The sequence below is a fragment of the Schistocerca gregaria genome, chromosome X (genome assembly GCF_023897955.1).
Source record: "Schistocerca gregaria isolate iqSchGreg1 chromosome X, iqSchGreg1.2, whole genome shotgun sequence".
Classification (NCBI taxonomy): Eukaryota; Metazoa; Arthropoda; class Insecta; order Orthoptera; family Acrididae; genus Schistocerca; species Schistocerca gregaria.
In genome coordinates this window covers 706,933,239-706,961,226 of record NC_064931.1, presented here as the reverse complement: position 1 = coordinate 706,961,226, position 27,988 = coordinate 706,933,239, and the positions used below count along the sequence as shown (strand labels likewise).

The 27,988-nt window shown below is 45.0% G+C and overlaps 1 protein-coding gene across 1 annotated transcript in view; it reads left to right on the top strand.

The window, feature by feature from the left end:
- LOC126298288 (contactin-4-like) overlaps positions 1–26,790 on the top strand; it is a 2,176,233-nt gene extending 2,149,443 nt beyond the window's left edge. The window contains exon 5 of the mRNA XM_049989586.1: positions 26,393–26,790. Coding sequence (XP_049845543.1) covers positions 26,393–26,790 — 398 coding nt within the window. The remainder of the gene's footprint in view (positions 1–26,392) is intronic.
- Positions 26,791–27,988: the final 1,198 nt, after the last annotated feature.

Genomic DNA, 27,988 nt, shown 5'->3' with positions numbered 1-27,988 from the left:
CGTGAATCGGCATTACTGTCAGTGGTTACTGGTGGATAGTGGCAGGACAAATGGAGCTCTCTGTCTTTGGCCCTGGAGAATACTCAGTATTGTAGAACACTCAGTATAATGTCGTTTATTGAAACTGAACTACACTTCACGAACAATCACTATATACACACAAAAACAAATAGCTTGTAGACGACAATTCATCAAGAGCGCCGGTGAGGTCCGTCGGACCTGGTCCTAGCTCGGCGAGGCCGGCGCTGGCCTTATAAAGCCGGCGGAGTATTCCAACTTTCCCTGTATCTGTGAGGTGACCTCTGCAGAAACAGGTTCGCATTAGTCTCTAGCAAGTTCTGTTTGTTTTGAAGAATTGTTTTCCTCTTGGTTGCTCCTGCAAGTGCTTGTGAATGTTATATGATACACAGGGGTGCCTTGAGTGTAGTCTGCCTGGCAGGGGCCGTCTGTGGCAGACGTTGGGTGATGTCGGTATCGGCGCCTCCGACATTATGCCAGGATGGGCGTCGATCGGCAGGTGTCACACTGCCGCGTGGAGGGGCGGCGGAAGATACGCCTAGCTGCGGATTCCTGACGCTGGACCTACTCATGGTTGGCCTCGGCCCGACTGACGTAGCCTGGGCCCAGGCCGATAAATATCCTAACTCGTATCGTCTAAAAATCCCACATAGTCCGAGAAACTTACGAAAAACCACAGAGACGTGAAGGCAAACAACAGATCAACGTCACATCAGACACGACGACTAGCAATGCTGAGCAGAACTCGTGACCCTTACGACGACACGCAAATACTCGTAAGTAAACCCTGTCATGAGGCCCACGAGAAAGACAGGTCATGGCGCGTAGGCCTACGTCACAGCTCGTGACACTCCAGGTCTTACGCGTGCCAACAGCCGTCACCGGCGGGAAGCGAGTAACTACTTCACACAAGTTAAATAATTCTTGACTGCGTGTTTAAAAGGGTGCAAGTCTAGATAGCACACGACGAAGTAAGGCCTTTTCAATTAAATATTAATTTCCCGTGGACACTGCTCGGAGCCGAGGATTCACGAAGTGTGGCGGACAAGCTGACTAGTGTGCTGTCACAAGTTCGTTGCAGGTTCCGCATACCTCGTTGGCCCCGACACTGTCAGGACTCTAACCTGACTGACGGTCTCCCTCGGCGGAGTGCCGACCTAAGTACACCTATATCTACATTTATACTCCGCAAGCCACCCTACGGTGTGTGGTGGAGGGCACTTTACGTGCCACTGTCATTGCCTCCATTTTCTGTTCCAGTCGCGTATGGTTTGCGGGAAGAACGACTGTCTGTAAGCCTCCGTTGAACGGTTCTCTTCAGTCGGCGTTGGTCCCAAGATCTTTTTCCGGTCGCATCGATGTCAGAGATTGATGTTCTACCGGATTTCTGATATTCATGGTACACTCGTTAAATGGTAGTACGGGAAAATCCCCAGTTTATCACTAACTTGGAGATACTGCGTCCCGTCTCTCGTGCACCGACTGTAACACCACGTTCAAACTCACTTAAATCTTGATAACCTGCAATTGTACCAGCAGTAACCGACCTAACAACTGCGCCGGACACTTGTTGCCTTATATAGGCGTTGCCGACCGCAGCGCGGCATTCTTCCTGTTTACATACTGCATATTTGAACACGCATCCCTATACCAGTTTCTTTGGTGCTTCTGACCAGCAAAAGGTAGATAAACGATTTTTGTTTCCTTAACCTCTATCAGGTTTTCTTGATTTTGGCTGCATCTCCCTTTCAGTTTTTGATCCGAGTACCCATTCCTTCGGAACACAATTTATAGCCATGTTAATGTGACCACCTGTCAAAAGCTGAGTAATCACTTTTACAACAAGTACCGCTGGTTGACGTGGAGGAAGACAGTAAACGAGGTTCTGGAAGGTACCGTCTGGGATGTCGACACCAGTGCCGCAGCAAGATTCACTTGGTTTCTCGGTTGAGGATCCATGGCAGGAACAGCCCGACCGATGTGGTCCCACAGATTCTCGATTGGGTCTAAATCCGGAGAGTACGGTGTCCAGGGGCGTACGATAAATTCATGCTGGCGCTCTTCGAACGATGCACGAACACTGCTAGCTGTGTGAGAAGTTGCGTTGTCCTGCTGGTAGATTCCATCGCGGTGAGAAAAAAAACTAGCTGCATGTAGGGGTAGACATGATCTGCAAGGATAGATGCATACTTCTACATCTACATTTATACTCCGCAAGCCATCCAACGGTGTGTGGCGGAGGGCACATTACGTGCCCTTCTCTGTTCCAGTAGCGTATGGTTCGCGGGAAGACGACTGTCTGAAAGCCTCCTCGGGAGGTATAAGTAGGGGGAAACAGTATATTCGATACCTCATCCAGAAACGCATCCTCTCGAAACCTGGCGAGCAAGCTACACCGCGATGCAGAGTGCCTCTCTTGCAGAGTCTGCCACTTGAGTTTGCTAAACATTTCCGTAACGCTATCACGATCACCAAATAACCCTGTGACGAAACGCGCCGCTCTTCTTTGGATCTTCTCTATCTCCTCCGTCAACCCGATCTGGTACGGATCCCACACTGATGAGCGATACTCAAGTATAGGTCGAACGAGTGTTTTGTAAGCCACCTCCTTTGTTGATGGACTACATTTTCTAAGGACTCTCCCAATGAATCTCAACCTGGTACCCGCCTTACCAACAACTAATTTTATATGATCAGTCCACTTCAAATCGTTCTGCACGCATACTCCTAGATATTTTACAGACGTAACTGCTGCCAGTGTTCAACTATCATATAATCATACACTCCTGGAAATTGAAATAAGAACACCGTGAATTCATTGTCCCAGGAAGGGGAAACTTTATTGACACATTCCTGGGGTCAGATACATCACATGATCACACTGACAGAACCACAGGCACATAGACACAGGCAACAGAGCATGCACAATGTCGGCACTAGTACAGTCTATATCCATCTTTCGCAGCAATGCAGGCTGCTATTCTCCCATGGAGACGATCGTAGAGATGCTGGATGTAGTCCTGTTGAACGCCTTGCCATGCCATTTCCACCTGGCGCCTCAGTTGGACCTGCGTTCGTGCTGGACGTGCAGACCGCTTGAGACGACACTTCATCCAGTCCCAAACATGCTCAATGGGGGACAGATCAGGAGATCTTGCTGGCCAGGGTAGTTGACTTACACCTTCTAGAGCACGTTGGGTGGCACGGGATACATGCGGACGTGCATTGTCCTGTTGGAACAGCAAGTTCCATTGCCGGTCTAGGAATGGTAGAACGATGGGTTCGATGACGGTTTGGATGTACCGTGCACTATTCAGTGTCCCCTCGACGATCACCAGAGGTGTACGGCCAGTGTAGGAGATCGCTCCCAACACCATGATGCCGGGTGTTGGCCCTGTGTGCCTCGTTCGTATGCAGTCCTGATTGTGGCGATCACCTGCACGGCGCCAAACACGCATACGACCATCATTGGCACCAAGGCAGAAGCGACTCTCATCGCTGAAGACGACACGTCTCCATTAGTCCCTCCATTCACGCCTGTCGCGACACCACTGGAGGCGGGCTGCACGACGTTGGGGCGTGAGCGGAAGACGGCCTAACGGTGTGCGGGACCGTAGCCCAGCTTCATGGATACGGTTGCGAATGGTCCTCGCCGATACCCCAGGACCAACAGTGTCCCTAATTTGCTGTGAAGTGGCGGTGCGGTCCCCTACGGCACTGCGTAGGATCCTACGGTCTTGGCGTGCATCCGTGCGTCGCTGCGGTCCGGTCCCAGGTCGACGGGCACGTGCACCTTCCGCCGACCACTGGCGACAACATCGATGTACTGTGGAGACCTCACGCCCCACGTGTTGAGCAATTCGGCGGTACGTCCACCCAGCCTCCCGCACGCCCACTATACGCCCTCGCTCAAAGTCCGTCAACTGCACATACGGTTCACGTCCACGCTGTCGCGGCATGCTACCAGTGTTAAAGACTGCGATGGAGCTGCGTATGCCACGGCAAACTGGCTGACACTGACGGCGGCGGTGCACAAATGCTGCGCAGCTAGCGCCATTCGACGGCCAACACCGTGGTTCCTGGTGTGTCCGCTGTGCCATGCGTGTGATCATTGCTTGTACAGCCCTCTCGCAGTGTCCGGAGCAAGTATGGTGGGTCTAACACACCGGTGTCAATGTGTTCTTTTTTCCATTTCCAGGAGTGTATAATAAAGGATGCTTCTTTCTATGTATTCGCAATACATAACATTTGTCTATGTTAAGGGTCAGTTGCCACTCCCTGCACCAAGTGCCTATCCGCTGCAGATCTTCCTGCATTTCGCTACAATTTTCTAATGCTGCAACTTCTCTGTATACTACAGCGTCATCCGCGAAAAGCCGCATGGAACTTCCGACACTATCTACTAGGTCATTTAAATATATTGTGAAATGCAATGGTCCCATAACTCTCCCCTGTGGCACGTCAGAGGTTACTTTAACGTCTGTAGACGTCTCTCTATTGATATCAACATGCTGTATTCTGTTTACTAAAGACTCTCCAATCTAGCCACACAGCTGGTCTGATATTCCGTAGGCTCTTACTTTGTTTATCAGGCGACAGTGCGGAACTGTATCGAGCGCCTTCCGGAAGTCAAGGAAAATAGCATCTACCTGGGAGCCTGTATCTAATGTTTTCTGGGTATCATGAACAAATAAAGCGAGTTGGGTCTCACACGATCGCTGTTTCCGGAATCCATGTTGATTCCTACAGAGTAGATTCTGGGTTTCCAAAAACGACATGATACTCGAGCAAAAAACATGTTCTAAAATTCTACAACAGATCGAGATCAGAGATATAGGTCTATAGTTTTGCGCATCTGCTCGACGACCCTTCTTGAAGATTTGGACTACCTGTGCTCTTTTCCAATCATTTGGAATTTTCCGTACCTCTAGAGACTTGCGGTACACGGCTGTTAGAAGGTGAGCCAGTTCTTTCGCGTACTCTGTGTAGTATCTAATTCGTATTCCGTCAGGTCCAGTGGACTTTTCTCTGTTGAGTGATTCCAGTTGCTTTTCTATTCCGTAGACTCTTATTTCGATGTCAGCCATTTTTTAGTTTGTGCGAGGATTTAGAGAAGGAACTGCAGTGCAGTCCTCCTCTGTGAAACAGCTTTGGAAAAGGATGTTTAGTATTTCAGCTTTACACGTGTCATCCTCTGTTTCAATGCCATCATCATCCCAGAGTGTCTGGATTCGCTGTTTCGAGCCATTTACTGATTTAACGTAAGACCAGAACTTCCTAGGATTTTCTGTCTAGTCGGTACATAGAATTTTACTTTCTAATTCACTGAACGCTTCACGCATAGCCCTCCTTAAGCTAACTTTGACATCGTTTAGGTTCTGTTTGTCTGAGAGGTTTTGGCTGCGTTTAAACTTGGAGTGAAGCTCTCTTTGCTTTCGCGGTAGTTTCCTAACTTTGTTGTTGAACCACGGTGAGTTTTTCCCGTACCTCACAGTTTTACTCTACACGTACCTGTCTAAAACGCATTTTACAATTGCCATAAGTTTTTTCCATAAACAATCAACATTGTCAGTGTCGGAACAGAAATTTTCGTTTTGAACTGTTAGGTAGTCTGAAATGTGCCTTCTATTACTCCTGCTAAACAGATAAACCTTCCTCCCTTTTTTTATATTCCTACACTCCTGGAAATGGAAAAAAGAACACATTGACACCGGTGTGTCAGACCCACCATACTTGCTCCGGTCACTGCGAGAGGGCTGTACAAGCAATGATCACACGCACGGCACAGCAGACACACCAGGAACCGCGGTGTTGGCCGTCGAATGGCGCAAGCTGCGCAGCATTCGTGCACCGCCGCCGTCAGTGTCAGCCAGTTTGCCGTGGCATACGGAGCTCCATCGCAGTCCTTAACACTGGTAGCATGCCGCGACAGCGTGGACGTGAACCGTATGTGCAGTTGACGGACTTTGAGCGAGGGCGTATAGTGGGCATGCGGAAGGCCGGGTGGACGTACCGCCGAATTGCTCAACACGTGGGGCGTGAGGTCTCCACAGTACATCGATGTTGTCGCCAGTGGTCGGCGGAAGGAGCACGTGCCCGTCGATCTGGGGCCGGACCGCAGCGACGCACGGATGCACGCCAAGACCGTAGGATCCTACGCAATGCCGTAGGGGACCGCACCGCCACTTCCCAGCAAATTAGGGACACTGTTGCTCCTGGGGTATCGGCGAGGACCATTCGCAACCGTCTCCATGAAGCTGGGCTACGGTCCCGCACGCCGTTAGGCCGTCTTCCGCTCACGCCCCAACATCGTGCAGCCCGACTCCAGTGGTGTCGCGACAGGCGTGAATGGAGGGACGAATGGAGACGTGTCGTCTTCAGCGATGAGAGTCGCTTCTGCCTTGGTGCCAATGATGGTCGTATGCGTGTTTGGCGCTGTGCAGGTGAGCTCCACAATCAGGACTGCATAAGACCGAGGCACACAGGGCCAACACCCGGCATCATGGTGTGGGGAGCGATCTCCTACACTAGCCGTACACCTCTGGTGATCGTCAAGGGGACACTGAATAGTGCAAGGTACATCCAAACCGTCATCGAACCCATCGTTCTACCATTCCTAGACCGGCAAGGGAACTTGCTGTTCCAACAGGACAAAACACGTCCGCATGTATCCCGTGCCACCCAACGTGCTCTAGAAGGTGTAAGTCAACTACCCTGGCCAGCAAGATCTCCGGATCTGTCCCCCATTGAGCATGTTTGGGACTGGATGAAGCGTCGTCTCAAGCGGTCTGCACATCCAGCACGAACGCTGGTCCAACTGAGGCGCCAGGTGGAAATGGCATGGCAAGCCGTTCAACAGGACTACATCCAGCATCTCTACGATCGTCTCCATGGGAGAATAGCAGCCTGCATTGCTGCGAAAGGTGGATATACACTGTACTAGTGCCGACATTGTGCATGCTCTGTTGCCTGTGTCTATGTGCCTGTGGTTCTGTCAGTGTGATCATGTGATGTATCTGACCCCAGGAATGTGTCAATAAAGTTTCCCCTTCCTGGGACAATGAATTTACGGTGTTCTTATTTCAGTTTCCAGAAGTGTATTAACTTCCATATTCAGCGATGTTGATTCCCTGTTCTGCACTTATAGAGTCGAAAAGTTCGGGTCTGTTTGTTATCAGTAGGTCCAAGATGTTATCTGTACGAGTCGGTTCTCTGTTTAATTGCTCGAGGTAATTTTCGGATAGTACACTCAGTATAATGTCACTCGATGCTCTGTCCCTACCACCCATCCTAAACATCTGAGTGTCCCAGTCTATATCTGGTAAATTGGAATCTCCACCTAAGACTATAATATGATGAGAAAATTTATGTGAAATGTAATCCAAATTTTCTCTCAGTTGTTCTGCCACTAATGCTGCTGAGTCGGGAGGTCGGTAAAAGGAGCCAATTATTTACCTAGCTCGGTTGTTGAGTGTAACCTCCACCCATAATATTTCACAGGAACTATCCACTTCTACTTCACTACAGGATAAACTACTACTAACAGCGACAAACACGCCACCACCGGTTGCATGCAATCTATCCTTTCTAAATACCATCTGTGCCTTTGTAAAAATTTCGGCTGAATTTTTCTCTGGCTTCAGCCAGCTTTCTGTACCTATAACGATTTCAGCTTCGGTGCTTTCTATCAGTGCTTGAAGTTCCGGTACTTTACTAATGCAGCTTCGACAGTTTACAATTACAATACCGATTGCTGCTTGGTCCCCGCATGTCCTGACTTTGCCCCACACCCTTTGAGGCTGTCGCCCTTTCTGTACTTGCCCGAGGCCATCTAACCTAAAAAACCGCCCAGTCCACGCCACACAGCCCCTGCTACCCGTGTAGCCGCTATCTGCGTGTAATTGGACTCCTGACCTATCCAGCGGAACCCGAAACCCCACCACCCTATGGCGCAAGTCGAGGAATCTGCAGCCCACACGGTCGCAGAACCGTCTCAGCCTCTGATTCAGACCCTCCACTCGGCTCTGTACCAAAGGTCCGCAGTCAGTCCTGTCGGCGATGCTGCAGATGGTGAGCTCTGCTTTCATCCCGCTAGCGAGACTGGCAGTCTTCACCAAATCAGATAGCCGCCGGAAGCGAGACAGGATTTCCTCCGATCCATAGCGACACACATCACTGGTGCCTACATGAGTGACCACCTCCAGATGGGTGCACCCTGTGCCCTTCATGGCATCCGGAATGACCCTTTCCACATCTGAAATGACTCCCCCTGGTATGCACACGGAGTGCACATTGGTTTTCTTCCCCTCTCTTTCCGCCATATCCCTAAGGGGGCCCATTACGCGCCTGACGTTGGTGCTCTCAACTACCAGTAAGCCCACCCTCTGCCACTGCCCGGATCTTGCAGACTGAGGGGCAACCTCTGGAACAGGACAAGCAGCCATCTCCAGCCGAAGATCAGTATCAGCCGGAGACAGAGCCTGAAACTGGTTCGTCAGACAAACTCTAGAGGCCTTCCGTTCAGCCCTCCGGAATGTCTTTCGCCCCCTGCCACACCTCGAGACGACCTCCCACTCTACCACAGGTGAGGGATCAGCCTCAATGTGGGCAGTATCCACAGTCGTAGTCCGATCGGGGGATGCGTGGGACGAGCTGGCCGTCCCCGACAAACCACCATCCGGACCCCCACAATGATGCCCATTGGCAACAGCCTCAAGCTGTGTGACCGAAGCGAACACTACCTGAAGCTGGGAGCGAAGGGATGCCAACTCAGCCTGCATGCGAACACAGCAGTTGCAGTCCCTATCCATGCTAAAACTGTTGTGCAAAGAACGTCTGAATTAATCTACAGAGAGCAAAAACAAATCGACACAAAATTTAAACGGTTATTAAAATACAAGACTGCCTAGTAAATGCAGTAATGCTGCTACTCGCGCACTGCTGACACACTGCTTGGCGGCGGAAGGAGACTACGCGATTTTACACTATTCAGGTACTAAAAAGTGATGCTACAACTGTCAGATACTATAATACGCCGGAAATGTATGAATTAAACAATGCAGGTACCAAAACACGAAAATAAATTAAGAATTAAACTATGTAACAAATGAGTGAGCTAGGAGTATACGACTTTATGCTGGCAGTTGCTTATCCAACGGCGGCAGGGAGCACACTGGCTGTGACCAACCGACACTGGCCGTTCAAAGCAAAAACAGAAGACAGACGACTACGCGAATTTACACTATTCATGTAGTAAAACGCGATGCTACAACTCTCAAATACTCTAATACGCCCGAAATTTATGAATTAAACTATACAAGTACGAAAACACGCAAATAAATTAAGAATTAAACTAAGTAACAAATGAGTGAGCTAGGAGTATACGACTTTCTGCTGGCAGCTGCTTATCCAACGGCGGCAGGGAGCGCACATGCGCGGCACCACGTGAGCACGTGACAGTGGCGAAGCTGGCGTTCTCGCATGCTGTGGCGGCTGCTGGCGGCTCAATTGCACAGTACGTTGCCTCTTCTATTCACAACTAACCTCCTACTTGAGGCAGCTGCCGGACCTGGCCCGCGAAACATGTACATAATTGTGGTAGTCGACATATGGAGGGAGCAGACCTGCATACACCGCAGAAAATAACGTGCAATTTGCCTTGAGTGATGTAAGGAAACCACGCAAAACCTAAATCCGGAAGGTAAATGGCGGTTTGAACCACCTTCCTCCCGAATATGCACACGGTTTTTTGCAAATGTGCCACCTCATTCGGTAATGGACATACTATTTATTCACTCACCGATGCATAGGATTACTTGATACGTTGAGTACAAAGAATCGTGCTCCATCGTTTTTATCGTGATGTGAGTCATAATGAAATGGAAGACGTATTCCGGTGACGCCACTGAAATGTGTGGTTGCTGGGTCACCACTACAACATTCACATTCGTTGATTCCTGCCGCCTTTGTGACAGTCAGCTACTTGCCTACTTAAGGTAGTGGAGGAAATTGTTGAAAATTGAAAATTAAATAAGTTTTTGTTCAGGCAACCTGCGATAAACGATTTCTTACGATTTTTGGATTTGGAGCACTAGTTAGGGACTACACTCGTATTTTTGGAGGAGCGAGGCAGAAATATTCGCCGGGTCTTCTTGATTCAGTTTTCTATCAGTATTCGAAAGGTAGTTCGTGATGTTTCCCACAGTCCCTATCCTTCTCTACCAAAGCAAGTACTCAGTACTCCTTTCTAATTACTTTCGTGTGGACAAGAGATCAAAGCTTAACCTTTTTTCTTCTTTGCCACTTACAGTGACGTTTTGTAAGTCTAATGTTCAATCAAATGTATCATGCCTAGCTACTTCATTGAACGTGAAAATTGCGTGACAGTGGCCTCTTTATGTTAACATCTCAAAGTTTTCCTATTTTCTCTATATCCTATTACAAAATTAATGTTTTTAACTGTTATGCTTAAGCTTGCGTCCGTTTCTTCTGTCTTCAAAGTCGTTCATTTGTTGCATATATACTATCAGCCGTACACCTACCAGGTGAGAAATACCTTTTGAACGTGCTTTATGAAGCACGGATTACTTTCCGTTTCCGTTAATAGGTGCAATGTTCCTATATTCCCACAAGTTAGGAAACACGTTAGACGTGATAATTTCAACAGATGGTTCCGCAGCCGGCCGCTGTGACCGAGCGGTCCTAGGCGCTTCAGTCTAGAACCGCGCTGTTGCTACGGTCGCAGGGTCGAATCCTGCCTCAGGCATTAATGTGTGTGATGTCCTTAGGTTAGTTAGGTTTAAGTAGTTCTAAGTCTAGGGGACTAATGACCTAAGATGTTAAGTCCCATAGTGCTTAGAGCCATTTGAACCATTTTTGGTTCAGCAAATACCTTGTTGAAGCAGGGTCATATAACAAATTTCCTATCAAATATTCTGGGTAGGTGAAAATATTTCACTGTTTTCACGTTTTTCTCTCTGTGGAAGGGTTTATCACATAGAAACGATACTTTCTGAATGACACTTCACGTCAGATTTCGTCATTCTGGAAAACCACATCATACAAAAGCGGAATTTTGAGCAAAACAGTATTATAGAATAAAATTACCTAGATCTCTTAGGCAGAACTAATTTTCACTCTGCAGCCGATTGTGCGCTGATCTGAAACTTCCTGGCAGATTAAAACTGCGTGACGAACCGGTACTCGAACCTGGCACCTGTTCTTCTGACAGGCATGTGCTCTACCGACTAAGCTATCAAAGCACGACTCATGGAACCCCCCCTCCCCCTCCCCCTCCCACACACACACACACCTTTGCTCCCGCCAGTAACTCATCTCCCGGCTTCCAAAATTCGCAGAACTTCTGCTGCATATCTTGCGCAGCACCCCTGTAAGAAAAGAGATTGCCGAGACATGGCTTCATCACTTTTTCCTCTCCTCATGTTTCTAAACCTCATTATAGTAAAGTATATTTTTGTTGTCCATATACAAGGTGACAATAATTGAACTATATGAAATAAAATTGTCGTAACTTCTGAACCGTTTGCGTTAGGACATTCAAACTGCACGTTTGGCCACGGGGCATTATGGGATTTAGTATGCGCACGCGCATGGTTTTGTTCAGCGATAAAGCCCACTTTCATTTGAATGGGTTTGTCAATAAGGAAAACTGGCTCATGTGGGGGACTGAGAATCCGCATTTCGCGACCGAGAAGTCTCTTCAACCGCGACGGGTGACTCTGTGATGAGCAATGTCCAGTCACGGAATAATCGGTGCGATATTCCTTGATGGCGCAATGACTACCGAACGGTAGATGATTTCATCCCCATTATCCAAAGTGACCCCGATGTCGACAAGATGTGGCTCGTGAAAGACGGATCTCGAGCCCATCGAAGCAGGAGAGTATTTGATGTCCTGGAGGAGCACTTTGGGGGTCGCATTCCGACTCTGGCATGGGCCTCGATGGGTTGCCATATTCTCCGGATCTGAACACATGAGACCCCTTTTTGTAGGGCTGTATTAAAGACAAGGTGTACAGCAATAACCGCAACACCATTGCTGAACTGAAAACAGCCATTCAGGAAGTTATCGACAGCATCGATGTTCCGACACCTCAGCAGATCGTGCAAAATTTCGCTATTCGTCTGCGCCCCGTCATCACCAATTATGGCAGGCGTATCGAACATGTCATAACCTAAATCCTAATATCTGTAGTGACGATTGCATGCTGAATAAAGATTGTGCGCACCGTAGTTTGTAACTAATTTCCGTTTCTTTCATATAGTTCAATAATTGTTCCCCTGTATGTCTCTTTACTCTTAGCTATTGTTGATTTCCGCGAGATTATGTCACGTTTATCTGTAAAAACTTAAAGAAATTTACGTTTTCGTAGAGGCAGTTAGGTGGTAAACAATAAGACCAATTACCCCGCATACAGAGAAAATTTGTAAATGTAGCGTATTTTGTGTAAAAGTAGATTTTACGTGGAAACTTATCTCTCGTAAGGTGCATACTGTAGGTAACTTGTTTTTGAAACGGAAATGTATCGGCAACTAAACTGGAAGGGTTGAATGCAGTTTATATGGTACACTGGACCCCTACTATTTCAAATCTTTATCGGCTAGTCGACCGCAGACGATGGCCATAAGTCGCATAAAACATTAACAACCCATAAAAACCATTTAACGTCAGCAGATAGCAAGAACGCTCTTTATTTATGGTCTGTTATGTGGAACTGCTATCTTTCATTGCCGACTCCTAGTTGAATTTTATCGGTTATTCACTTGCTAGCGAGAAATAAATTCGGGATGTCATCGAGAGAGTAATGACTCTTTGCAACACTGTCGTGCGATCGTGTTTTGCGGATACATCAAGCAGAGTCATGCTCTAGCGGAGACGCCCTTGCTATTTAGTTGCGGGCAGTTAACGAATGGTGGTAGGTGTTTCTAAAAATGAACAGCTCCCTCTTGTTTGTATTACGTACTACTTCCTGTTTTGATTGTGCAGAACACGACAGAATAATCTTGGGAGGTTTAGTCGGAAAAAAGTGGAAACGAATATATATTTTAAGATGTTCAATTAAAGTAGCGAAAGTTTTTACGTTTAAGAGTTTAACTTATAACTGTCAATAATGAGCAAGTAGTTGTACAGGTTTTCCTTGGGGTATTATTTGTGTGTGTGTGTGTGTGTGTGTGTGTGTGTGTGTGTGTGTGTGTGTATGTATGTGAATTCCTAAGGGACCAAACTGCTGACGTCATCGTCCCTTGACTTACACACTACTTAAACTAACTTATGCTAGGAACAACAAACACATCCATACCCCAGGGAGGACGCGAACCTCCAGCGGGAGGGGCCGCGCAATCCGTTACATGTTGCCTCAAACCGCACGGCCACTAAACGCGGTTTTTATTTGGTTCAAATGGCTCTGAGCACTATGGGACTTAACATCTGAGGTCATCAGTCCCCTAGAACATAGAACTACTGAAACCCAAGTAACCTAAGGACATCACACACATCCATGCCCGAGGCAGGATTCGAACCTGCGACCGTAGCGGTCGCGCGGTTCCAGACTGAAACGCCTAGAACCGCTCGGTCATACAGGCCGGCGGTATTTCCTTGTTATTGTTTTCTTTTGTTTGATTTTGTGGTAACAGAACATGCCATTCAACACAGGACACATAAGGGCCATCATCAATAAATTCTCACCAGCTGCCTCTTTGTTTTTTACTAAATCGCATGGGAAAATTAAGTTACAGGTGAGTCTGACACAGCAATGACACGAAAATGCCGAGTTGTCTCTGATTACATTTGTACTAAATGAGAGCATGGCTTCTCTGTAAGAATGAGATGTGTCCTTATATTGATTCTAGATATTTCATTAAGTATTTGGTCAGTTAGTGTTTTTCAACGTTTTCAGTTTGCTTCATGTGGCACATAACACTTTCGCTCAATCAAAAAATTGAGTTACAACTCGTGTCAACACACGATAATAGCAATTACAATGTCTTCCTCATTTCCTTTGATATTTCTTTTCTCGCAAATTTTCTGACAATATTTCTAGTATTTTCTGAGACCAGAATGTATCTACTTTCCTGGTTGGCAAAACATTCATAGCCGGAAAATGAAAAGGAAAACTGTCAATGCCATAGCAGGGATTAATAAATATTCGTAAATTGTTGGTAGTTTATGTCGGAATTTAAAAAAAGAAAAGGGCATGAGATGCGGGCAACCAAAGAGCAGCCAGAGTGGAACGTGAACTGCCATACACATAGACTCTGGACCAAAACGAGTAAATCTTGAAGGTATTGCCATACTTGTTCTTTTTTTTTCACCACATGAAACTAATTTCAGTATCCGTAAGAAAACACTGTACTCGTTTTACAATAAGTACACCCGTTATAGACCCAAACAAATCTCGAACACATACAGTAAAAGACAGAGGAAATAGCAAGTAAAAACCTGAAGAAGCTACAAAATGAGGGCATAAACAGAATACATTTAAATCGTTAGTGCTCGTAGTGCCGTACCCAGAACAGCAGTTACGCCAACAGAGAAACAAGCACACATATAATGGCAATTTAGAATAACATAATATATATTGAGCCAAAAAGTGCCAGAACTGTTCTAAATCATAAAATCCAATGTTGTTTTGTGTGCAGGAACAACGCTGTGTTTTGTGTGAGGGTGAAAATATTTGACGGTGCTAAATGATTTTTAATAAAATCGTGGTGGCAAAATAAAAATTGCATTTAATGAATTGCCCAGAAGAATAAATTCAAAAATATTAATTTAAGAGAATATTTGGTATCACGCTGGTTTTTGACAGCGGAAAAAACAAATCACGCAGGTACTGTTGGTACTTGCTCTAATGTAATTATTACAAGTAGAACACTTTTTTTTGTCAGTGTTTCTTGAAACAGTGGTAAATTATATCTTTAACTGTAGTCATTCAGCTCTTGAAGAGCTTCCATCAACAAAGCCTAAATGAATTATTTCATGTATTTATTTTCGCAAAACTCATTCACGCACATACTTTCCTCTTTCTGAAGTTATGCCTGACAGTTTTATTCTGTATAGCTTGTACTGGAACAATATTGTAAGGTTCTCAAGTATATGGCGACGTTGTTACACCCATTATGAAGGTCAGTTTAATCCATAACCAGTGACTTCGGAAGCAAATTTTGTCTTCTCCTGTGCTGTGACTACTTTGTGGATTTGTGCCCCATCGTAATCGTGGCCAATTAATCTATTAAGCCACAAACTCTAACGTAGCACATAATCTCTCTCAGTATTTTACGAAGATGACAAATTATCTACTTTTATTGTTTCTCTGAGTTTAATATAATTCGAAGAAAGGAATGCACACGGCAGGAAGGACGAAAATCAGTGCTGCAGAATAACAGAAAAAGTAAGGCATATGGAAAATTGTCAGCCACTTTCCCGCTCAGAAGTGTTGCATACCAATCGGAAATTTCTAGAGCTTTCCTAGAATAATATGGTGTCCGTTTTACCGCCTTTACGTTACGGGATAGCACAGCATGTAGGATCCTCTATTCCAGCCAATTAAACGCTGCACAGCAACGAAAAGTTTCATTTCACGACTCAGAGCTCACCGTTAAAGAACTCGTTTGAAACGAAGCGGTAGTTGTTTGTGAGTGCATGCCGTTTAACTTTTAATTTCAATATGAGAACAGCAGATACACCTCTGCAGGCGTTTATATTTAATCTTCCTTCTTGTCATGTACCGCAAATGATACGATTTGCGAAATTTCAAAGAAAGCATAGAACCGAATTACTGAAGCTAAATAAAAGTCATTGCGCGTTACAAAAAATTGGAGGTTTCTCTGTGTCAATTAATATACGCGAAAAGGAGGGTCGACTGTAATTTATAGCAAACGAAGCGATTAAACACTTTAGTTCCGAGAATAGCTGCTGTATCAGAATAATAGAGTGCGGTACTTTAGTGCTGACACGTAGAAATAAAGGATTTTCTACGTTCATTTGTATCAATGTAGATGCAGAATTCGCACAGTTCATTTTCAGCACTTGTTCCACTTTGCAGTGGAATTCAAATTAGTACACCAAAGTTTTCTCTTGGGTTTATGACTATGTACACATGAAAAGAGCAGTGCCCATAAACAGATACAGGAAGAGTCGTGAAATTGAAATTAGTGGATTACTCAAATTATTTCTGTATTTCAGGAATCTGCTGAAATGTTTACCACATCAGTATGAGCTGTACACCTACTTGTAAATATTAATATGAGCATTACATGGTGAACAATCGGTTAACTGTTTTGCATGGACTTTTTACCGGCCACGGTGCTCTACCTTCTTAGTGTGTTGCGCTATACGGACTGCAGTAACATTGTGTTATTGCGAACACATTTCTGCCAGCATGACCGAACGAAGTAGGGCTGTGGTTAGCACACTGCACCTGCATTCGTGAGGACGCCTGTTAAGATCCCCGCTAACCAGATTTAAGTTTTCCATGAGTTCCCTAAACCACTCCAGGCAAATGTCTGGATGGTCCCTTCCCGTTCTTCCGTTCGCCAAGCTTGTACTCCACGGCTAATGACCACACTATCTAAGGGACGTTATACGCTCTTCTTCCTTTTTCTTATACCATCACGTTTTTAGGCAGCAGTTCCCTCAGTGAAAGATGATTATCCATTTATTTTGCTAGTTCGTTGTGAGAAAGATGTTTTAATTCCAGTATACAAGCTTTGCAGCTGAATGGAGATGAATGCTATTACATTCGCCTTATGCAAATTATTACATGAACATGGCAAAAAATAGCGAAGTTGTACATCATGGGGATTTGTAAATTGAATTTGTCGAATTTTGAATAAAGTATTTTCTCGCCGCAATAGAGGAGTTGTACAGCATAGTACATCAATAGTGGAATGTCTCAAATTTCAGTTTACTGAAGTACCGGTATCATTTCTATTCCATTCTCTTAAGTCTAATAAGAGAGCAATAAAGACGCGTTAGGCGTACGATTGTCGCGTATTATATTGCAACGAGTACGGGTGATATTTTTCTCAATGTCTTTATTATTACGTGTTGCTTACAGCTTTAGTCGACGGTGACGTTGGAGTGAAGTTTAGTTACAGTTCTGCAAATTTTATTTCATAATTTCCTGTGAACAAGCATTGTTCAAGTACTGTAAGTGAAAGTAGATAGAGAAATGCAGCGATTTGACACACGTATTCGTGTGCAACAGTGTAAAGTAATCTGCTGTTGGTGAATTATATAGCATCTCATCTGTCAATTGCTGTCCGGATTTTGTTCCTGCAAGTTTATATTCGAAATGCGACACTTTAAGGACTTACTACATTTTCCGTACTTAATTTTATTCTCATGGGGACAACAGCGACACAATTACTACCATTGTTGCCTCATTCCTGAACACCATTGTATATGAAACATTTACACGCATTACTAAACAGCTACCGTTAACAAGACAAAATATATTTCCTTCCTTTTTCAATATAGTATGAAACCCTCTCCGTTCCATTTTACAAACTGTAGGCTAGGGTTGATTTGTCACTGTCCTTAATGATGCGGTAATTTGTCACCGGTTATTTCTTAATATTCGGGTACAACTGAACAACAAGAAGCTAGCCTCCATTACTTTACTCAGTCCTGAACATTATCTACACAAATAAAATGACTCGTTATTTATTAAAACAATGGATTAAGCAAATAAAATACATATGAGCTTATAATCAACAAAAAAATTTGAATTACTCTTGGAGACAACATTGTTGAGTCTAGGCTACTACTTGGTGGGATATACATCGAATGCAAGAAGAAAAAACTCGTAACTATCGTTTTTCTGTTTCTCTTACGGTCTTTCACTTAAGTCTTCCTTTGTAAAGACTCCAAAATATGATACTTACTTTTGCAAGGTATCATCTGAGACATCCTTAAGTGGAGACATTCTCATTGGAGCTCTGCCCATCATCAGCGGCAAAGGATCGATGAATGCAACATGGGGACTGATTCAAGAATCCAAAATGGAGAAATGGGAAAACGTAGCAGGGTTCTCTGTAAAAGGTTTTTCATGAAGTTTGCTCTTAGATCGCTGTTGATAATTGTACACATTTCATTTTGCCTGTTTGTAGCTTGAAATAGCATTTAACTGTGTCCTTACCGTCAACAGTTTAAGTACCAGTTAAGTATGGAGCCACATTTCTCTAGAGGACACAAAAAATTACTTGTTGTTTCATATATGTTGTCGGAAAATCGCTGTTTGCAGTTAGCGACGATGTGTACTTTAGCTTCTTATATACGTTGCTGCTACGGATCTCTAACTTTTTGAACAGCTTCACTGAATCTCTGAAGGTGGGAAGGCATGTTGATAAGACGCTCCGATACGTTCCAGTACCTTCTGTCTTCAAACTGGCCAAGTCAGGCATTGGCGGCACACGTTTACTGCCTCAAGACTTCTTCGTTAGCATGTAAAGGATGCTCTAGCATACTGCTTGCATACTGCTTGCATACTGCTTGCATCCTTGTAGGATGTGTAGAAGAGTGCAGGCCTAGATGATAACTGATATAACAAACTATATCAGGAAAGCAATGAGCGCAAAGCAATATGTAGCATTCTCCTTCATCCTCTATCTGCAAGGACAGTACTCAGGTGTCATATTAGACACTCAGTATCGTTTCTACCTCTAACGGTCCCACTTTCCGGTCCACCATTATCGCACGTGATAGCATGGATTCTACACTACTGGCCATTAAAATTGCTACACTACGAAGATGACGTGCTACAGACGCGAAATTTAACCGACAGGAAGAAGTTGCTGTGATATGCAAATGATTAGCTTTTCAGAGCATTCACACAAGCCTGGCGCCGGGGGCGACACCTACCTACAACGTGCTAACATAAGGAAAGTTTCCTACCGATTTCCCATACACAAACAGCAGTTGACCGGCGTTGCCTGGTGAAGCGTTGTTGTGATGCCTCGTGTAAGGAGGAGAAATGCGTGCCATAACGTTTCCGACTTTGATAAAGGTCGGATTGTAACCCATCACGATCGGGTTTATCGTATCACAACACTGCTGCTCGCCTTGGTCGAGATCCAATGACTGTTAGCAGAATATGGAATCGGTGGGTTCAGGAGGGTAATACGGAACGCCGTGCTGGATCCCAACGGCCTCGTATCACAAGCAGTCGAGATGACAGACATCGTATCTGCATGGCTGTAACGGATCGTGCAGCCACGTCCCGATCCCTGAGTCAACGGATGGGGACGTTTCCAAGACGACAACCATTTGCACGAACAGTTAGACGACGTTTGCAGCAGCATGGACTATCTGCTTGGAGACCGTGGCTGCGGTTACCCTTGACGATGCATCAAAGAAAGGAGTGGCGGACATGGTGTACTCAACGACGAACCTGGGTGCACGAATGGCAAAACGTCATTTTTTCGGATGAATCCAGGTTCTGTTTACATCATCTTGATGGTCGCATCCGTGTTCGGCGATATCGCGAACGCACATTGCAAGCGTGTATTCGTCATCGCCATATTGGCGTATCACCCGGCGTGATGGTATGGGGTGCCATTGGTTACACGTCTCGGTCACCTCTTGTACGTATTGACGGCACTTTGAACAGTGGACGTTACATTCCAGATGTGCTACGACCCGTGGCTCTACCCTTCATTCGATCCCTGCGACCCTACATTCATGCAGGATAATGCACGACCGCATGTTGCAGGTCATGTACGGGCCTTTCTGGACACGGAAAATGTTCGACTGCTGCTCTGGCCAGCACATTCTCCAGATCTCTCACCAATTGAAAAGTCTTGTCAATGCTGGCCGAGCAACTGGCTCGTCACAATACGCCAGTCACTACTCTTGATGAACTGTGGTATCGTGTTGAAGCTGCATGGGCAGCTGTAACTGTACACGCCATCCAAGCTGTGTTTGATTCAATGCCCAGGCGTATCAAGGCCGTTATTACGGCCAGAGATGGTTGTTCTGGGTACTGATTTCTCAGGATCTATGCACCCAAATTGCGTGAAAATGTAATCACATATCAGTTCTAGTATAATATATTTGTCCAATGAACACCCGTTTATCATCTGCATTTCTTCTTGGTGTAGCAATTTTAATGGTCAGTAGTGTACTACAACGTTAGAAAACTGTTTACAAATGTAAAACTTACCTAAGTCTTTGTACGAGAGTCGTTCAATAAGAAATGCCCCACCTAAAAAAAGAAGCCATTAATATACATAGACAAACGTCCTTGTTGGTGCTTCACATTTGATGTTTGTTCTGTGCGCCTGTGAAGTTTCGAACGGTACTGGCAGATGGCAGAGCCATAGTACAGCGTTAGAATGACGTCTACATGCGACTCACGTAACAAGGAGCGTGCTGTTGTATTATTGTGTGCAGAAAAAGAAACCGTGGTGAACATCCATAAACGTTTGTGTGCAGTGCATGGCGATGCTGCAACTGATAGGAGTGCAGTTGGGCGATGGGAAAGGAAAGTTACAGCCTCATGAATTGCAGAAACAGAGCTCCATGATCCGCCACGATCGGGAGGTCCTGTCACAGCCACTGCTCCTGACGTGCTGAATCGTGCGGATGCCATTATCCGTGCCGACTGGCGCATCACATCTCGTCATTTGGCTTTACAGCAGTCGGTCAGCATCGTAAGTGCGTCTGCAATGATCGAGACTCTCGGATATTCAAAGAGGTGCTCACGATGGGTTGAGTGCTCACAGCGGACCACAAGATTCAAAGAAAGGTCTACCATCTCTTTGGGTCGCTTAAATATTGTCTACGTGAAACACATTTTGAAGATGACTAGATTGTCAGTCATGCAGTGAAAACATGGCTACGACTACAGGACAAGAGCTTTTACCAGCAGGGAATACATGCTCTTCCACAACGTTGGGGTTCGACCATGGAACGTGCTGGAGACTACGTAGAAAAGTAGGACATGGAAAAGACGTGTTGATGTATATTATCACCAAATTCTAACTTTTAACAATAAATATGTTCTGTGAAAAAAATGTGGGACATTACTTATTAAACGGCCCTCGTACATTATTGTAACTCTTTCTACCAGTAAGCTTTAGAAAACAGAATAGTTTATTTTTTATTTTTATACCTGTTTTTCCTTAATTGTGTTATAATGACATAAAATATGACGTAATCTAAATTATATTTTTTAAGTGTTTTCTGTGAGGGTGGAGTAGAAAGAGTTGCCCAAGAAAAAGAACTTTAATTTTGTCTTATACTCATCTGTATTACCGATAAGACATTTAATGCGTTTTGGCATCTTGGCGAATAGGTGTTTACTCGTGTATATGAGACATTTCTCTAGTCCCTTGTAGACGTAGTAGATGTTGGTTTTGGTTCTTGTATTAAATCAACTCTTTGCACAACTGTTTTTGACTAAAACTGTTGATAACTGCAAAGGACATTACCGGTAATGAATATAACACCCCCGGAAAAAATAGTACACCTAGAAAGACGACGTCGATTTTGATCTGTTGACAGCATATGGAACCTGGGTGATAGCAGATGTACTAATAATGGTTGCAAAGTCGTCAACTAACAGATAGCGTACTGGCATCACGGCGTCGTACCTGCCGTCTGCTTCACATCTGCTATACAGAAAGCTACGTAAATGTAAGAATCAACCGTGTTTTTCTTACTTGCCACTTCTTTTTCCTTGTGTTTGTTTCTAACAAGAAGCGTCTAGCAACCACAGTTTAGTCAGCTATCAGCCGCATTCAGTGAATTAGCAGTCTATTTAAACGTTCATTAACTCTCTACAGTAAATTGTTGATTTCTTAGGATGGATGGGATGTGTGAGTGCTGTGTACGGTCGCTGAAGGAGTTGGCCACTGTTCGCGAACTTCTGACCGTGTTGATGGCCGCGGTCAGCCGCCTTCAGGCTGCTGCCTCGGAGTGTAGCGGCAGTGGGGAGCCTGGTGCGTCGCATGGTACACCCCAGGTGTTACATGCTTCACCCACTGTACCTGCTGTCGAGACATCTTCGCGGGTACCGGACGCGGTTGGGCCACCCTCTCCCCAAGGGAAGTGGAGGGTTCAGCGGCGTTCGCGTCGCACGCGGCCGAGGGACAATGAGGAGACTGGCCGTGTGGCGTCGCCTGCTCTGTCTGTGAGTGGACATGTGGCCGCTACTTCAGCAAGGTCCGAGCAGACACGGGGGGAGGGGTTTATTAGTGATTGGGAGCTCCAATGTTAGGCGGGAGATGGAGCACCTTAGCGAAATAACGGAATGGTCGGGGAAGACGGCCAGTGTTCACTCTGTCTGCTTGCCAGGGGGTCTCATTCGAGACGTGGAGGAGGTCCTGCCGGCGGCGATACAGAGCACTGGGTGCACCCGACTGCGAATTGTTGTTCATGTCGGCTCCTGCCGTCTGGGTTCAGAGGTCATCCTCAGTTCACACAGGCGGTTGGCGGAGTTGGTGAAGGCGGAAAACCTCGCTCGAGGGGTGGAATCTGAGCTAACTATTTGTAGTATCGTTCCCAGAACCGATCGCTGTCCTCTGGTTTAGAGCAGAGTGGAAGGCTTAAACCAGAGGCTCAGACGATTCTGCGGAGATCTGGGGTGCAAATTTCTCGACCTCCGCTATCTGGTGGAGAAATGTAGGGTCCCCCTGAATAGGTCAGGCGTGCACTACACGCAGGAAGCGGCTACAAGGGTAGCGGAGTACGTGTGGAGTGCACATGTGGATTTTTGGGTTAGAAAAATCCCTCCCTAGGCCCGACAAGACGCCTCCTGAGACGCGACAATGTAGTAGTAGGCAAAACACAACGGGGAATAACAATATTTATGTGGTGATAGTAAACTGCAGGAGCGTCTATAGAAAGGTCCCAGAACTGCTCTCATTAATAAACGGTCGCAATGCCCACATGGTACTAGGGACGGAATGTTGGATGCTACCAGAAATGAAATTCTAAACGCAGATAGGAATGCATACCGTAGAGACAGACTGTACACTGAAGGGCGAGACGTGTTTACAGCGATAAAAAGTGCAATAGTATGTAAGGAAATTGACGGAGATCCGAAATGTCAAATAATTTGGGTGAAGGTCACGGTTAAAGCAGGCTCAAACATGGTAATTGGATGTCTCTATAGGCCCCCTGGCTCAGCAGCTCTTGTGGCTGAGCACCTGAGGGAAAATTTGGAAAATATTTCCCGTAGATTTCCCGACCCTGTTATAGTTCTGGGAGGAGATTTTAAGTTACCAGATATAGACTGGGAGACTCAAACGTTTACAACGGGTGGAAGGGGCAAAGAATCCAGTGAACTTTTTTAAAGTGCATTATCTGAAAACTACCTTGAATAGTTAAACAGAGAACCGACTCGTGGTGATAACATATTAGACCTTCTGGTGAAAAACAGACCCGAACTATTTGAAACAGTTAACGCAGAATAGGGAATCAGCGATCATAAAGCGGTTACTGCATCGATGATTTCAGCCGTAACTAGAAATATTTACAAAGGTAGGAAGATTTTTCTGTTTAGTGAAAGTGATAAAAAATCAGATTTCAGAGTACTTGACGGCTTCACACAAAAGTTTTGTCTCAAGTACAGACAGTGTTGAGCATCAGTGGACAAAGCTCAAAACCATCGTACAATATGCGTTAGATGAGTATGTGCCAAGAAAGATCGTAAGAGATGGAAAAGAGTCCCCGTGGTACAACAACCGAGTTAGAACACTGCTGCGGAAGCAAAGGGAACTTCACTGTAAACATAACCATAGCCAAAGCCTTGCAGACAAACAAAAATTACCCGAAGCGAAATGTAGTGTGAGGAGGGCTATGCGAGAGGCGTTCAATGAATTCGAAAGTAAAGTTCTATGTACTAACTTGTCAGAAAATTCTAAGAAATTTTGGTCTTATGTCAAAGCGCTAGGTGGATCAAAACAAAATGTCTACACACTCTGTGACCAAAATGGTACTGAAACAGGGGATGACAGACTAAAGGCCGAAATACTAAATGTCTTTTTCCAAAGCTGTTTCACATAGGAAGACTACCCTATAGTTCCTTCTCTAGATTGTCGCAGAAATGACAAAATGGTAGACATCGAAATAGATGACAGAGGGATAGAAAAACAAGTAAAATCGCACAAAAGAGGAAAGGCCGCTAGACCTAATGGGATACCAGTCCGATTTTACACAGAGTACGCGAAGGAACTTCTTGCAGCGGTGTACCGTAGGTCTCTAGAAGAGCGTAGCGTTCCAAAAGATTGGAAAAGGGCTTAGGTCATCCCCGTTTTCAAGAAGGGACGTCGAACAGATGTGCAGAACTAGAGACCTATATCTCTAACGTCGATCAGTTGTAGAATTTTGGGACACGTATTACGTTCGAGTATAATGACTTTTCTGGAGACTAGAAATCTACTCTGTAGGAATCAGCATGGGTTTCAAAAAAGACGATCGTGTGAAACCCAGCTCGCGCTACTCGTCCACGAGACTCAGAGGGCCATAGACACGGGTTCCCAGGTAGACGCCGTGTTCCTTGACTTCCACAAGGCTTTCGATACAGTTCCTCGCAGTCGTTTAATGAACAAAGTAAGAGTATATGGACTATCAGACCAATTGTGTGATTAGTTTGAAGAGTTCCTTGATAACAGAACGCAGCATGTCATTCTCAGTGGAGAGAAGTCTTCCGAAGTAAGAGTGATTTCAGGTGTGCCGCAGGGGAGTGTCGTAGGACCGTTGCTATTCACAATATGTATAAATGACCTTGTGGATAACATCGGAAGTTCACTGAGGCCTTTTGCGGATGATGCTATAGTATATCGAGAGGTTGTAACAATGGAAAATTGCACTGAAATACAGGAGGATCTGCAACGAACTGACGCATGGTGCAGGGAATGGCAGTTGAACCTCAATGTAGACAAGTGTAAAGTGCTGCGACCACATAGAAAGAAAGATCCTTATCTTTTAATTACAATATAGCAGGTCAGCAACTGGAAGCAGTTAATTCCATAAGTTATCTGGGAGTAGGCATTAGGAACGATTTAAAATGGAATGACCGTATAAAATTAATCGAGGGTAAAGCAGATGCCAGACTGAGATTCATTGGAAGCATCCTAAGGAAATGCAATCCAAAAACAAAGGAAGTAGGTTACAGTACACTAGTTGGCCCACTCCTTGAATACTGCTCACCGGTGTGGGATCCTTACCAGACAGGGTTGATAGAAGAGATAGAGGAGATCCGACGGAGAGCAGCGCGCTTAGTCACAGGACAGTCACAGACAGTCGTTGTTCCCGCGAACCACACGCTACTGGAACAGAAAAGGGAGGTAATGACAGTGGCACGTAAAGTGCCCTCCGCCACACACCGTTGGGTGGCTTGAGGAGTATAAATGTAGATGTAGTTCATTTAGTAATCGCGAAAGCGTTACGGAGATGATAGATAAACTCCAGTGGAAGACTGCAAGAGAGACGCTCAGTAGCTCGGTACGGGCTTTTGTTGAAGTTTCGAGAAGATACCTTCACCGAGGAGTCAATCAGTATATTGCTCCCTCCTGCGTGTATCTCGCGAAGAGACCATGAGGATAAAAGCAGAGAGACTAGAGACCACACAGAGGCACACCGACAATCTTTCTTTCCACGAACAATACGAGGCTGGAATAGAAGGGAGAAACGATAGAGGTACTCAAAGTACCCTCCGCCACACACCGTCAGGTGGCTTGCGGAGTATGGATGCAATGCTCACAGCCAGAAGGCTCAGTGTGGTGCAAACGTCTATTTAACTGTAAGAGCAGCTTGTTCTTTTTAGTTTGTTTTATCCTGTGAGCAGTACGGTACTGGATGTTCTGAATGTTATTAAACTTAAATGTTGAACCATTTGCCCCGAACCTTTTTGATATTTTAAGTATTTCATTAGATGACTTTTAGTTAAAGAAAATGTGCTAATTTGATTCACAGTGGTTATAATTTTTATTATAGTACATCACATTCTGCCGTATTTGAAAGACACTTTTGATCGCTTAGCCACCTCTCAATCCATTTCTGTTTCGTGACGCAAATATATTCAGTGAAACACAAAACATTTTGTGTTGACTATCACAATGTTAAATGGTTCAAATGGCTCTGAACACTATGGGACTTAACATCTTAGGTCATCAGTCCCCTAGAACTTAGAACTACTTAAACCTAACTAACCTAAGGACATCACACACATCCATGCCCGAGGCAGGATTCGAACCTGCGATCGTAGCAGTCCCACGGTTCCGTCACAATCTTACAACAAAGAATTTATATCACGTTAAGTTTCGGAGAACACCCACATTTCAGTAACACTTTTTTGTGCACTTTGTTGCTGTAAAATCGAAAATACAACGTTAGGAAATGATGTTGCAGTGCCAAACGGGAAGCCAGTGATCAGGACGGCGCACAACATCAGCGCGACATCGGTGCAGCTGACGTGGCGTGCGCCCCCTGACGAGACCATCCACGGCGAGTTCCTGGGCTACAGACTGGAGTACCGGCCACGCGACCAGGGACCGGAGACCGTCCGCGAGACCTACATCCGCGACTCCAACGTCAACGTGAGTACCCTGGCTGCACGTCAAGCCTCGGCTGCAATCTGCACGGCACAGCTCAGCTCTAGCTGCATCCTCGGCGAGAATTCTCACCTTCCAACGCGGCAGCTTTCTCTCAGCCTAGTCGTAGATTGCTGTCCTGGCAGAGAATCTCAGCTGGGAGACACTTTTCACGACGGTACCATGGAACAGCTGAACTGGATCGCTCACATGTAGACGTCTGGCTGCAGGAAATTCTCCGAACTGCAGCGTATACCTATGTGTTAGGTCACGTAACTTTCATTTCAACGAAGATAAAAAAGGAAATGGAACTATTCTTATTTCTGTTTCGTTTATCATCTGTAAATTCGTCATATTGATTATATTTTGAATATCTGCACTTCGTTTACATTACATTTAATTCTGTTTTACCGTGATTCTTAAGCCAGCTACAGAATATAAGCCAGCTACAAAATATGACCGTTTCATTCAATTCTCAGGTTGTCTCTTATCAGACGTCTGACCCTTTATTTTTGGAAATAAATACGCCCAGTCTTTCGTTATCTAGAAACTGGTTAAACATGGAAATAAAAAACTGAACATCAGAATTTCAAATGAGAAGTTGGTACGAAATTAACACCGTGAATGGTGTTCTGAAAACTGTTTTTTTTTTTTTTTTATTTGGACAGAGTCCTTGACCTTTTATTTACTGAGATTTTCCTTTATACAAAGATTTCTCTCCAACATAACAAATACCCGGAAATTATTACATCTCTTACATGAGATCTTAATTTATCCCCTCAGGATGTCCCTCCAGGTGTTTCGATGTTTTCTATCTTCTTCCTCTGCGCCGAGTCTTCTCATTGTCCCCACGTTGTCATAGGGCTTCCTCTTCTCTTCTTTCCCTCTGGTTCCCATTCCAGGATCATTTTCGGAATTCTGACTTCCTCCATTTTTTCTTACACGCCCGTACCATTGTAACTTCCTTCTATCCATCACGTCATGTATTGTTTCTCTTACTTCCATTCTCTTTATTATTTTGTCGTTTCTTACTTTCTCTTTTCTAGAAATTCTTGCTGATCTTCTCCAGATATACATTTCTACTGTTTGCAGTTTTTTTAAGTGTTTCAGATTTGTAGTCCAAGTCTCCATTCCATATACAACTAAGCTCTCTAGTATCGATTTGTATATGATATACCATAAGATTGAGTTGAGCATCCCAATGACCTTCTTTACACTACCAATTCTTTTATTAACTTCTACCTCTGATTTTCCCTTGAAACTCTAAAATGGATCACAAATAACAGAAAGGGTTGACCTTCTTCATTTTCTTTCCCTCTATGTATAAGTTATCTGGATCAGTAGTGAGGTATTCTGTCTTCTGGTAATTAATCTTCAATCCCCAGTTTCTATATTCTGTTGCTAGTTGGGTAAA